At 45.9% G+C, this 14,041-nt stretch overlaps 1 protein-coding gene across 1 annotated transcript in view; it reads left to right on the forward strand.

The window, feature by feature from the left end:
* Setd7 (SET domain containing 7, histone lysine methyltransferase) overlaps window positions 1-14,041 on the forward strand; it is a 43,209-nt gene that overhangs the window by 10,599 nt on the left and 18,569 nt on the right. The window contains exon 3 of the mRNA XM_040754440.1: window positions 8,975-9,176. Within this exon, the coding sequence (XP_040610374.1) occupies window positions 8,975-9,176 (202 nt within the window). The remainder of the gene's footprint in view (window positions 1-8,974; window positions 9,177-14,041) is intronic.

Genomic DNA, 14,041 nt, shown 5'->3' on the forward strand with positions numbered 1-14,041 from the left:
CACATTCCCTTAACTTGAAACTTTAAAACAAGGATGGTAAAGTCCTTGCCACATGGATGTGGGAGCTGAAAGCGAGCTAGAATTTATCCAGATGGCTACACATGCGCACGCACATACACACTCTCACACACTCATGCACACATGCTCATGTACACATGTGTGCACTCACACACATGCACAAACACACACATGAGTGTATTCATATTTTAAGTTTGATAATTAGATGAAGATAGCCAACAATTGACTAGGAAAAGAGTTCTTCAAGTTGGTTGTATTTGGTGGCATTTACCTATCAGCTTTACAGACCTGGTGTACAAGAGCGTTAATGAGCTACCCTGAGCATTTGAGCCAGCATGCCAAAATGCACTCCCTGTTAACCACAAGAAACTGAACCCCTAGTGGGCAGGTAGGGACCGAGACTCCCCATCAGGTGCCACGTGGTCTGGAGCCTGACACTGGGTGTGGATGGTCCTGAGGATGCTGTGGGAATGTTTCTCTGGTACTGAAAATGCTTTGACATCTGCACCTCTGATTGATTGTAACCTCTAATCTAGATGTTTAGAACAGTTTAGCTGTTCTCAGTGTCACCAAAATTTGTAAACCTAGAGCTAGAACTTGTCACTAGCCTAGAACTGGGAAAAGAGAAAGAAAAAAAAACAAACAAACCCAGAGGCATCTACTTTGAGGCTGTGGGATGCTCATATTAGGGAATAGTGTTGTCTGTAGCTCAAGATAAAAGTGAAGTAATTTATTATAGGAATGATTAATCTTCGGTATTGGGGACTGAACCCAGGGCCTCACGATGCCAGGCACATGATCTACACCGAGCTTCCTCTCCTGCTATCTCAATGCTGTTTCTAGTTACCCGGCTGTCCTCACACCTGCTGTCCTCCTCCCTCACTCTGTAAAGGGCTGGGAGCATCGTTGTGTGCCGGGGAACCCAGAGTGTGAATATTTATTGTCCACGCCTTTCAAAGTATTTACTACTGCATACCTTTAGTTTTCTGTACCCAAGTCATTTTCTTCTGTGTGTGTGTGTGGTGTGTGTGATATGTGTATGTATGATGCACATGTGTGTATGTGTGTATGATGTGTGTGGTGCATATGTGTGGAGAATGAAAAACTCCATTATTATTCCTCATTGCCATGAATCTTGATTTTATGGGGTTTTTATTACATTAATTTATTTATTGCGAGGGTCTAACCATGCCACAGGACAACTTGCAGGAGTTGGTTCCCTTTCTACCATGCGGGTGCCAGAGATAAAGCTGTTATCAGGCTTGATGGCACGTGCTTCACCTGATAGCCATCTGGAAGGCCACATCCTGGTGCGTTTTGTGTTCGTTTTGAGATAGGGTCTCTCTCTGGCTAGACGGAGATTCCGAATTCATGCCATCACACTTGGCTTTGTTCTTTTAAGTGGGCTCTAAGGGATTGATGCACACCTCGTTTGAAGGAGAGTGCTTTACCAACTGAGCTATCACCGGGCCTCCCAAAGTCATTTTCTGATGCTGGCTTCCTGTTCTGCTGTGTCCTGATGGGCTGAGGGGCGATGATGACAACATTTCCCAGGTTGTTACAAGGTTGCATTTCAGAGAAGCTGGGGTGGAAACGAACTTTTGATGTCACTATTCCAGCCTCTCTATGAGGCAAAATTCTTTCTGTGTTCCTGACTATCAAGCTCAGAACATAAATACATTTGGATTTACAACCCAGATTCATTTATGAAGAAACTAAGGCTTGGAGAGGCTAAGTAACTTTCCCAGAGTCCCCTAGTTAGTAAGAATTAGAGTTGACATGAATTCATATGTATATTATCTTTCTTTTTTCCTATATTACCTTTCTTTTTTTCCTATATTACCTTACTTTTTCTCCTTTTTTTCTATATTATCTTTCTTTTTTTTTCTTTTACTTTCTCACCGCTGCCCCCCGGCCCCCGACGGTGTGTCATGTAGCCCAGGATAGTCTTGCACTGACTGTCTGGCTGAGCATGATCTTGAACTCCCAACCCTCCTGCCTCTACCTCCCAGGTTTTGAGATTACAGGAATGAATCTTTTTTTTCCTTGCTTTCTTTATTTTCTTTAAGTTCACTTCTTAACTTTTTTGTTAGTTAGTTAGTTTGTTTAGTTGGTTGGTTGATATTTTTGGTGTTTTCTTTTGTTTTCTGACACAGGGTTTCACTGTGTAACCACTCTGCTGTCCTGGAACTTGCTCCGTAGACCAGGCTGGCTTTGAACTCACAGAGACCTGCCTATCTCTGCCCATCACCACCACCTGGCCAGCTGTTGCTAAAGGTGCTTTAGCGCTTGCCTAGAAGCCCATAGATTGATGGAAGGTGTTCCTAAAGGGTCATCTTTAGTAGTGGCCTCCCCAAACTCCTGTTCTCTCATTTGTAGAATGGGGATACATACTTGAATGAGAAAAGCTACAAAGATCTTGGAAGGCATAGCACACCTTGCAAGTGCCGGGAAGGGGGAGGATGGCATAGCACACCTTGCAAGTGCCGGGAAGGGGGAGGATGGCATAGCACACCTTGCAAGTGCCGGGCAAGGGGGAGGATGGCATAGCACACCTTGCAAGTGCCGGGAAGGGGGAGGATGGTGACGGTGTCCAGTCCTGCTGTTACTCTAACCTTAGTTGACTACAGTGGCCTAGAAGACAGCTTGTTAGGGAAAACTTGGAAGTGTCAAATGCCTTTAATGTTGCTACACTCACGCTCACACAACAATCAACTACTCCAAAAGGTGTGGTTCCCACACACACACACACACAGCAGCCCCCATCATCAAGCAAGCAATTCAGAACCAGATACCAACCAGTGTCACACATTGCAATTGGGTTCTGACAATGTCTGCCTAGGGTAGTGTCTGTCTCTCATAGTTCTGGAGGGCTGAGAGCTTTGAGGTCAGAGGCTATTTAGATTGGTGGCTGCCTGGCTCACAGATGGCTGCTTGTCTTGTCACAGGGCAGAGAAGGGAGCGAGAGCAAGCAAGCTCCCTTGTGTCTTTTTATAAGGGCAGTAAGTGCGCTCAGAAGGCCTCTGACTTCATAACCTAATGCCTTCCCCAGCATCCCACCTCCCAGGACCACTGCACTGGGAAATAGGCTTCAGATTTTACAGGGGCCTAAACATTCCGTCCTAAGCAGTACATTCTAGGGCATTCTTTTAAAGAAGAGAACCAACGTTTGCTAATTGCTGTTATTTTGAGCTGTGATCATCAGATTCTCTCACACATCCTCCATGAAAGGATAAAACAAAGGCAGGAGCAACTCTGAAGGTGTCCAGTACATGGCCAGAGAGATTACAGGAAGTGCTTGCCCGTCCCGCCTCTGAAGACTCTGAAGGTGTCCGGCACATGGCCAGAGGGATTGCAGAAAGTGCTTCTTTCTCCTTGCCCGGCATGCCTCCGAAGGTTGAAGGTGTTGGCTGGAAATGGCTCTAACAGATAGGGTTCCTTTGCCTTCATCAGCTTGCAGTGTGAAATAATAATACGCCACATGAGATAATCCCTGAACAGTGTTTATGCACTAAGCCACAGTTTGACATGTTAGAGATGGGGCCTTAAAATAGAATCTGGTTCATTCTTAAGTTTCTTTCTCAAGGCTTATATTGATGAGGATACACCAGCAGGTGTGTCCAATCTTTTATATTGGACACAATGTTATCATCTACAAAAGTTCAGACTTGAATCTGGATGTTGGTGGTGCACGGCTTTAACCCCAGCACTCTGGAGGCAGAGGCAGGAGGATCTCTGTGAGTTTGTAAGCCAGCCTGGTCTACAGAGCGAGTGCAACGATAGACTCCAAAGCTACACAGAGAAACCCTGTCTGGTTTAAAAAAAAAAGTTCAGACTTAGAAAACACAGTATAATATAGTCACCAAAAGAAAAAAAAGATCACCCCCCCCTCAAATTTAACTTGTAAGCAAACTTGAGATTTGGTGTTGGCCACATGCATGGCTGTCCCAGGCAACATGCAGGCCACAAACTACAGCTGTTAGAGAAGAGGGACAATGGTTAGGCCCATGAGGTGGGAAGGACAGAAGCTTCTCAGTCCCCAAACCATGAAGAAAAGCCAAGCTTCCTAACTACTCTTGTGTATTCAGACACTAGAGAGGTGACTGTCATGAAATATGGTAGTAGTTAAATGAAGTACAGGTAGGTGCATTGATTGGGGTAGCAGCTGCTAAATCTCGCCACAATGTGGAGTTATATTTCCTGTTTAATTGTTTTTGGAAACTTGGCACCTCATAAATTAAAAGGGCCTGTTTATGTGAAGAGAAAGAAATGCAGTTAAACTGATGTTTTCATATCCCGTAGGTTTTCCAGTTGTTTGCTTAGATGCCATTGCCAGAAAAATCAAACAACCCAATGGCCGTTTTTGTTATTTCTTACTATCATCCTGAGGCATCTGCTTAATGTTAAAAGGGAGCACAGCTTAAGATCTAAAGCCGGGCCTAGAGAGAGGGCTCCATAGTTAAGAGCACTTGCTGCTTTTCCAGAGGACCCAAGTTCAGGTCACAGCTCCCACATTAGATGGTTCACAACTACCTGTAACCCCAGATCCAACAGATCTGACACCCTCTTCTGGCCTACGCGCACACACACACACACACACACACACACACACAGAGAGAGAGAGAGAGAGAGAGAGAGAGAGAGAGAGAGAGAGAGAGAGAGAGAGAGAGAAAATTAAAAGAGCAAGGGCTGTTAGTGGTGGCCTATGCCTACAATTCCAGAACTTAGGAGGTAGAGGCAGGAGGATCAAGAGTTCACAATCCTCCTCAGCTACATAGTGAGTTCAAGGCCAACCTGAGTACATGTGACCGTGTCTCAAAACAAACAACAACAAATTACAGAGTTGAGCATGGTATTCCAAGCTTATAACCCCAACACTAAGGAAAAAAACAGAAGGATCCTGAGTTTGGGGCTAACCTGGGCTACGCAGGGAGACCATGTGGCAAAAAAGGGATGGAGGAGGGAAAGAAAGAGGATGGGGAGGGAGAATGGAAATGCGTAATGTTTGCATAAAAAGTCAAATACTTAGGACAAGAATAGTGGAAATCTATACTCTCTGTACCTTGATGATACTCAGTTTATTTTGTTTATTACAACAAACACGTTACTTTTTCTTTCTAACATGAAGGTACCCATTCCTTCCTCCTTCCACTCAATTGTATTACTCATAAGTTACTGCAGAGGGAGAAGCTGAAAAGGTGACTTAGAGGACTCTGGGAGTGAGCTGAGCTGAGAGCACTCTTGCCGTCCTGCCTTACACTGCGCTGCGTGTGGAAAATCAGCCATGCAAAGAGGAAAACCAAGCCGGGTGGTGATGGCGCACGCCTTTAATCCCAGCACTCGGGAGGCAGAGGCAGGCAGACCTCTGTGAGTTCGAGACCAGCCTGGTCTACAGAGCGAGTTCAAGACAACCTCTAAAACAATACATAGAAACCTTTCTGTGTTGAAAAACCAAAAAAATAAAAAAATTTTAAAAAGAGAACTGAGAGGGAGGTGGGAGTGGATTTGCAGGCAAAGAGGCGATGGCGCGTCATTGGCCATGGTTGGGACTGAGATCAAACTAAATGACTCAGTGGAACTGGGTGCAGAGGCCACCTCCCTTAGTCCCAGCACTCAGAGGCAGGCAGGTCTCTGTGAGTTGGAGGCCAGCTTGGACTATAGAGTGAGTTTCAGGACAGCCTGGCCTATATAGAGAAACCCTGTATGGAAAAAGACCAAAGCCAAACAAACAAAAAGATGACTCAGTGTCTTGCCTTGTCTGAGCTCGACAGGGGAAGGAAGAACTGCTTCCCAAAAGCTGCCCTCTTACCTCTGTGAGCCAGCCCTGGTGTATGTGAGCGTCCACTCACAAAAACGTGCAAGTCTGTGCTGGTTTGTTTTCTCTTTTTAACTTGTCTGAGAGACCTGTGACTTTTAGATTTGATCATGAGTTGAGAGGTACTGGCAGACTTGTACATTCTGAATGCTGCTGGGACTCTAAAGTCAAACGGGGCACCAGGACTACAAATAAAAACTGAGAACACTTCATTAAATTAAAACTCCAGACAACAACAAAATATTTTTATATTTGTATCGTATATTCAATATTTGGGATATGCACCTGCTGAAGTTCATAACCTATTTAAAAATCAGACTTCACTGAGCATATTGTATCTTTCTTTGTCAGGGGTTCAAGATAGGGTTTCTCTGTGTAGCCCTGAGTGTCCTGGAACTCGCTTTGTAGACCAGGCTGGTCTCAAACTCACAAACTCTGCCTCTGCCCTCTGCCCCCTGCCCTCTACCCCTGCCCCTGATCTCTGCCCCTGCCCTCTGCCCCCTGCCCTCTGCCCCTGCTCCTGATCTCTGCCCCTGCCCTCTGCCCCCTGATCTCTGCCCCTGCCCCTGCCCCTGCCTCTGCCTCTGTTCTAGGATTAAAGGCTTGCACCACCACCACCCGGCTGTATCTTGTCTCTTACCTGACGGTCCCTCCCAGACATGAAGAGAGATGACTGAATCGCTTCCTTGAGCTGCACACGTCACCCAGTCTGTTGATTAGCAATCCCTCTCCGGGCGGGCTCTTTTTTAATTGTGTGAATCTAATGGCGGTTGAATCTCATTAATTCAGTTTCACTGAATTTGCAGTTTTGATTATTTATGCAAAAGCTATGTTAAAGTATACTTTATCCCATTCATGAATTTAATAAGCCTATTTGTCATGGATAATACAAACAAATGGGAAAGAGAACTATTTATCTCCTTGGGAGACCACAAATAGTGTAATTACAATGAAATGAGAAGCTGTCACTGTTCAGGCTGTGCATTTCATTTAATAATTACAGATCATTCTCAATCATAAGACAAGATGTCACTCGGCAGTCAGGGACAGGCTGCTCAAACCTGTGCCTCGCTTTGTACTCCACCTGCCCAGGAACACAGCGTGTGCCTGTCTCACCACGCCAGGACACAATGTGTGCCTGTCCCACGTAACCCAGTACACAGTGTATGCGTGTCCCGCATACGGCATGTGGCATGCGTTTGCCCTGCCTACCGAGTGAGTGTTGTGTCCTCTCCCGTGTGGCCTCTTGAGCAGTGTGTGCTTGCTAGGCCGTTACTGTCAGGCTGTAGTTATCCTGTCCACCGTGCTGGCTAGAGCCCCACACAGTCCTCACTATATAGAACGCATGCCTTAAAATGCTTACTAGCTGAATCTGTGACCAAAAGCTGGGTGTTAACCAAACCATCTTTGTTTCTGGGTATCTAACATTTATGTTTTTAATCGTTAAGTTACATTTGTTGTTTATTTTGTGTCCGTGTGTTGTGTGTAGGGAGGTGTAGGCCTGCGTGTGGAAGTCAGGCTACAACTGCCTCAGCTGGTTCTCTCCTTCCGTGATGTGTGTCCAGGGAATCAAACTCAGATCTCAGGGCTGGCGGCAAGTGTCCTTTACCCACTGAGTCATGTGGCTAACACGTACATTTACATTTCTTAAAATGGTTTGAGCTGCCCTTCCCTTTATTCCAAATGGTGTTTGTGGTACACTTACTTCCATAGCATAAGAATATTGAAAACATATTTCTGAACTTCCAAAAGTGTTTTCTGAAAACAGCAATAGGAGAAGGATGGTGAAGTCACCTTGAGTGTGCTGTGAGTTTTCTTCTGGTCCAGCCACGGGGCTCAGGCTTTATCAGTCTACTAACGGGGCAAGCAGGGTTGAGGCTACAGTCTCCCTCCCCTCCCGACTGATCCTTTTGTCACATGAGCACATGTGTACAGCTGAGGGTCACACACATGACGTCATCAACAGCACGGACCACAAAAGTCCTGCAAGATTACCATGTAACCTCGGTATGGAGCCAGCGATAGCAGCTAGATTTGTGTGTGCATACCTGTGTTGTTCATACAATGACAAAATCATCCAACAAACACATTTTTCAGAGCCTGTCCCTGTCACTAAGGGACACATGACTGTAAAACACAAAAATAAGTCCTCATGAGTCTTCCAAAGGGGTCAAAGGAGAGTCTTTTGATTGGATGCCAGTTATCATTGCTACTGTGGAATAAAATATTAGTGACTTGAAAGTAAGATGGCCATTTGCATAAGCTAAACCTTAGTTGTGTGACTGAAGAGCCCTGTATACAAGCCGTCTAAGAGGGCCTCACAAACTCCAGAGAGAAGCACGGTGTTCCTCACTGTTAGAGTGTAACAGCAGAAATGCCAGTGCCTGGTGTAAGCTGGGCATCTGCCCGGTCATGGGGACACGGGTAGCTGAGACTTATTCTCAGCCAGACCTGGGGCTTTTTTCTCTCTTTCCTTTAGCAAAGAAAAAAGGGAGACGATTCTGAGGAATTGGGAGATTTATGGGTTAAGGCTTCCTCAAACCCAGGGCCTTGGGCATGCCAGGCAAATGCTCTGCCAATGAGCCGACGTCACCAACCGTTATTCACCTCTCTGCATTTTTCCTAGCCATCCATCTGTGGGAATTCCAGATGCTGTCCTGCATACATGAAAGGGTGGACACAGCTGGGCACGTGGGTCCTTTATCTTAAGTCGGCTCGGCGAGGAAAGGTGCTTGCCACCAAGCCTGACAACCTGAGTTTGATCCCTGTGCCCCACGCAGTAGAGAGAGAACCAAAAACCACAAGATATCCTCTACCCACCACATGTATGCGAGAGAGAGAGAGAGAGAGAGAGAGAGAGAGAGAGAGAGAGAGAGAGAGAGAGAGAGAGAGAGAGAGAGAGAGAGAGAGAGAGAGAGAGAGGAGAGATAGAGAGAGAGAGGAGAGAGAGAGAGCGAGAGGAGAGAGAGAGAGAGAGAGAGAGAGAGAGAGAGAGAGAGAGAGAGAGAGAGAGAGAGAGAGAGAGAGAGAGAGAGAGAGAGAGAGAGAGAGAGAGAGAGAGAGAGAGAGAGAGAGAGAGAGAGAGCGAGCTGTGGATACTGCTGTGTAATCTGGTTCTTTCTGTTCTCCCTTGCCTGGCAGCACTCTGGAAGGTTACTATGTGGATGATGCCCTGCAGGGCCAGGGTGTTTACACCTATGAGGATGGGGGTGTGCTCCAAGGCACATATGTGGATGGCGAGCTGAATGGACCAGCCCAGGAGTATGACACCGACGGGAGGCTGATCTTCAAGGGGCAATACAAAGACAACATTCGACATGGAGTGTGTTGGATCCATTACCCGGTAAGCTGGCACCTGTCGCTCTGAGGGAAGGGAACGTGTCTGAAGAGACAATGTTTTGACTCCTCGTGAAGAACAGTAAAGTGTATTCACTGTGACCCCTCGTGATGAACAGTAAAGTGTATTCACTGTGAAGCCACGGATCAGTGGCTGCAGATGAGAGCGTCGGGGGCCCACCTACCTGCTGTTGCCCTCCACGGCTTAGATGACTAGGCTTTAGATGGTTATTCACTATTCTTCTGACTCGTAGCATATTCCTGAGTACTTACTCATCCCTGGCACAAACTGGTTTTATTGTACCGTTTATAAAGTAAAAGATGGGCTACAGGGATAACTCAGCTGTTAAAGGCTAGGCTCACAACCAAAAATGTAAAGTAAAAGATAAATTGCTTTTAACTCCTTTGACATGTAGAAGTAGTGGGATATTTCATTGTTGAAATACATATGAGGGATGGCTGGGTGTGATGACATGCCTTTAATCCCAGAACATAATGTGATCTGGGACAGCCAGGAATATGTAGAGAGACCTTGTGTCAAAAAAAAAAAAAAAAAAAGAAGGGGGAAGGGGAAGAGAGAGCAAAAAGAAATACATACAGGGGGAGAGACAGGCTGTGTAATCTGGCTGACCTCAAATGTAGTCTGTAGACCAGGCTGGCCTCAAACTCAGAGATCCACCTGCCTCTGCCTCCAAGTGTTGATATTAAAGGTGTGCGCCACCTCACCCAGCTGTTGCTTAATTTTATCTGGTCTCTTATAGTGAGACTGAATCCTTATTTTTATCTGATCTCTTATAGTGAGACTGAATCCTTATTTTTATCTGGTCTCTTATAGTGAGACTGAATCCTTATTTTTATCTGGTCTCTTATAGTGAGACTGGAGTCCCTACACCACCACAGCTGGATCTTTTTCAGTCCCCTCGCTGTGAAGGTGCTTCATGGATTGTATTGCTTTCGTTAAGATGATTTAACCTAACTTGCCTTTAAGTGTTTGGTGACAGTGCTGGCTTTGAGTTAACTACAGCAAATAGATATGGCAAACCCCATGGTTGGGAATTAATAACTTTTGTTTGCATTTCAAATACTCCATCTGTTGTTGATGAATTTAAAACTATGTTGAAAGGAATAAACCTTCAGATATACTTTGTTTACTGTTTTATCGTGTCCAGAGCGTAACTGAAAATATCTTTTTGCTTACTCTGAATTAGTAAGAACAGGCTAGGCACAGTGGTGCTTGCCTGAAATCCCAGCCTTTGTGAATGGAGGCAAGGAGTTCAAGGTCAGCCTCAACGACCTACAGAGGTCAGCCTGGGCTACATAGTAAAACTCTGTCCCCAAAAAAGCAAATTGTTGCATGTAAAACAAGAAAAGTAATCCCCAGCAAATGTACATGTTGTTGTTATATTTCTTTATGTATTATTTGTGTATGAGTGTGCATGATGTGTAGGGATGCATGTGTCATACATACATATGTATGACGGTGATCTGAGGATTCTTTACAGGATCCATTCTCTTTCCCCACCTTTGCATGGGGCTTGAGCTCAGGTCTCCAGTCTTGTACAGCAATCACCTTTGTTCCACCCCTTTTCCCCCTTCCCTCCTTCCCCCCTCCCCACCCCCCTCCCTGAGCCAGCCCACAAGCTCACATTATTATTTTTAACAACATATACAGCATTTATACTGTTACCTTTTTCAAAGATCATTTATTTTATGTATATGAGTGCTCTATCTGCATGTACGACTTAATGCCAGAAGAGGGCACCAGATCTCACTGAACATGGTTGTGAGCCACCATGTGGTTGCTGGGAATCAAACTCAGGACCTCTGGAAGAGCAGCCAGTGCTCTTAACCACTGAGCCATCTCTCCAGCCCCACATGATTATTCTTTAGAAACCATTTAGACAGCTCATCAGATAAAAGCACTTGCTACAAATATGAGGACCTGAGTTCAAATCCTCGGAAACCGAGTGAAAAGCCTGGCTTGGTCGCTTAGGCACTCACAACACTTTTACTGGGGATCTGAGGCTGGCACACCTCCAAGGTCAGTGAGACCCTGCCTCAAGGGAATAAGGCAGGGACACAGAGCAGGACATCCAGTGTGTGCAAATAGGGTTTTTTGTTTGTTTGTTTGTTTGCTTGTTTGTTTTTATTCCTGGCTGTCCTGGAGCTCACTGTGCAGACCAGCCCAGACATCCACCTGCCCTGCCTCCCGAGTGCTAGGATTAAAGGCACATATACCACTGTACCCAGAAAACACAGTTGTGTTTTAGTTGGTAAAGTTTGGCACAGTTATTCATCTGTAGACCCAGCTACACAGAATTTTAAAAAGAAACTGTGCTCTGAGGAAAGAATGTGGTTAATCTTTGTCTAAGACTTGCCCAAGCATTCAGGGCTCCTCTTGGTCAGCTCCGACCCATCTGACACCATTTAGGTGACTGTCTAGGTAGAAGCAGACAAGCAGACAGACAGGTACCAAGGGACCTACAGGTCGGGAAGGCTGAAAGGGGGCTTCCTGAGAGGCCAAGCTGAGCTCCGTGCTGCCTGTACTGGGGAGCTGCTGACATTTGAGAGAGGGAGTTGTCAGAAGAACGAGCGGAGCCCTGTGTAGGCAGAGGATGGGAGAGAGACGAAACAGGGATTCCCAGAGCCTCCTACTCCCTGTCATTTCACTTCTGACTAGGATCAACCGAAGTCCTGTCACGAGATCCAAGGTGCACTGAGACCATTTCCTGCGCTCATCTCACTGACTTAAATATACAGTGACATTTTTAGGGCACATTTTGTGTCCTTTGTCAGTTTCACACACATGTATACAACATGTCTTCATCATATGGACCCCCAACTCTGCTTCCTAATCCCCCAGGTATCTCCAACATGTCAGCTCGCACCTCCATGTTCTTCTCTCTCTCTCTCTCTCTCTCTCTCTCTGGTTTTGTTTCTCGAGACAGTGTTTCTCTTTAGCTTTGGAGTCTGTCCTGGAATTCCACTCTGTAGACCAGACTTGGCCTCCAACTCACAGAGATCCACCTGTCTCTACCTCCTGAGTGCTGGCCTCTTTTCTCTTTTTTTTTTTTTATAGTCCTGAGTCCAGTCGGTACTGCTGCGGTTCATAGGTGGGGGCCAGCCACCTGAGTATGAGCGACCTTTCAGCTACTGTAGCAACATTTCACCCTGTGGTCTTGTCAAATAGCACTTGGGAAGGAAGCACTGAGAAATAACTAGCTTTCAGAATAGTCAATGGCACCTGCTTTAAGTGTGGTATCTGATGACAGAGGAAGGGGCTGATTGCACCCCTCTGCTGTCTGGAGTCTGAGTCAATAAGGAAATAGGCATTAGTGCCGAGAACTCAATTGCTGGTTTTCATTGTAATAACTCTAGATTGGAGGCCTGGTGTGAAGCCAAAGCCGCAACCCATCCCTTCTGCTGCTAACGCTTTTCTTTTCGTGAGCAGGCTGGAGAGATGGCTCAGCCGTTAAGAGCAGTAGCTGCTCTTACAGAGGTCCTGAGTTCAATTCCCAGCAACCACATGGTGGGTCACAATAATAAGATCCGATGGCCTCTTCTCGTGTGCCAGCAGACCGAGCACTCACACATTTAAAAGAAAGAAAAGAAGAAGGTTTCTCTTGAGGGACTTGGGCCTTCTTGGGGTTGACAGGGCAGTGCCTAGGAACCAGGCAGAGGGTAAGTGACAAGTGAGACTGACCACCAAAAGCCTTTGTCTTGTTAATCCCCACCCAGCAGAGTTTGTCAGCAAGCACTTGACCCGCCCTCTCTCCAACCACAATGACTCCTTCTGACAGGGGGAGCCAGTGAGCAGAAGAAACAAGGCAATGGCCTCTTTCCGATACTCCCTGATAGAGCAGATGGGCCGTGTTTGTGACGTGGCAAGAACAAGGGTAGGAGAAACCGAGCCATTCTCCCTATCGTGCTTACAGGATCACTCTAAGAACTGTGACAGAAATGTTGCTGATGTGTTGCTTTTTGAGACCATCTTGTGTAGCCCAGGCTGGCCTCAGAGTCTCCGTGTAGCTGAGGATAACCCTGAACCTCTGAACACCCTGCCTCTGCCTCCTAAGTGCTGGGGTTACAAGTGTCACCACCATACCCGGCTTGTGCAGTGCTGAGATTCAAGCCCAGGGCTGGCACATGCTAGCTGAGTCCTCTACCAAGAGACGTTATCTGCAGCACCGCTAAGCCCTATTGTTCTGTTTTGCTCATTAATTTCCAATGCCCCCCCACTTTTTTGTATTTTAAAAGATTCATAACTCCTTTAGAAAACCAAAGGATTTCTATTTTGTCAGTCCAAAGAAATAAATTCAACTTTTGAGGGAAAAGGTGAGAGGCCCTAAACACAGACCTCTGCTTCAAATGGGCAGGAGTGTGGTGGCTTCTGTTAGCTGTGGCATGTAAGAAGATCGCACGGAAAGGTCGTCCCCATTGACATCGCATCAGTAAGAACTAACTTCAGAAGGACAACAAGCAACAAATGTCACCCTACTGAGCTTTCTGCCTATGAAAGATAATGCTGTGTATTTTTCTTCAAAAGTTCCAAATTTTAGTTTAAAATTTCTCCCCACCAAAGAGTGGCTAGATTGTGGTGAGCTATGCAAATTGTGTACAGTGTGTAATGTCACTTACTCCTGTAATGTCACTTACTCCTGTAATGTCACTTACTCCTGTCTCAGTAAGCAGCACTGAGGGTCACCCAAACTACCGTATCGAGTACCTGTTCCCAGATGCTTGAGTGAGGACATTAACCAAGCTATCCCAGGTGCCATGGTATCAAATTGTTCAGCAAGCTGACAAAGGACTTAGATTTGTAAGTTATGAAGTTAGGACTTCTTGCATCCTAAATTACATTAGCCATAATGC

Source organism: Mesocricetus auratus, unplaced genomic scaffold (genome assembly GCF_017639785.1).
Source record: "Mesocricetus auratus isolate SY011 unplaced genomic scaffold, BCM_Maur_2.0 Super-Scaffold_100011, whole genome shotgun sequence".
NCBI lineage: Eukaryota > Metazoa > Chordata > Mammalia > Rodentia > Cricetidae > Mesocricetus > Mesocricetus auratus.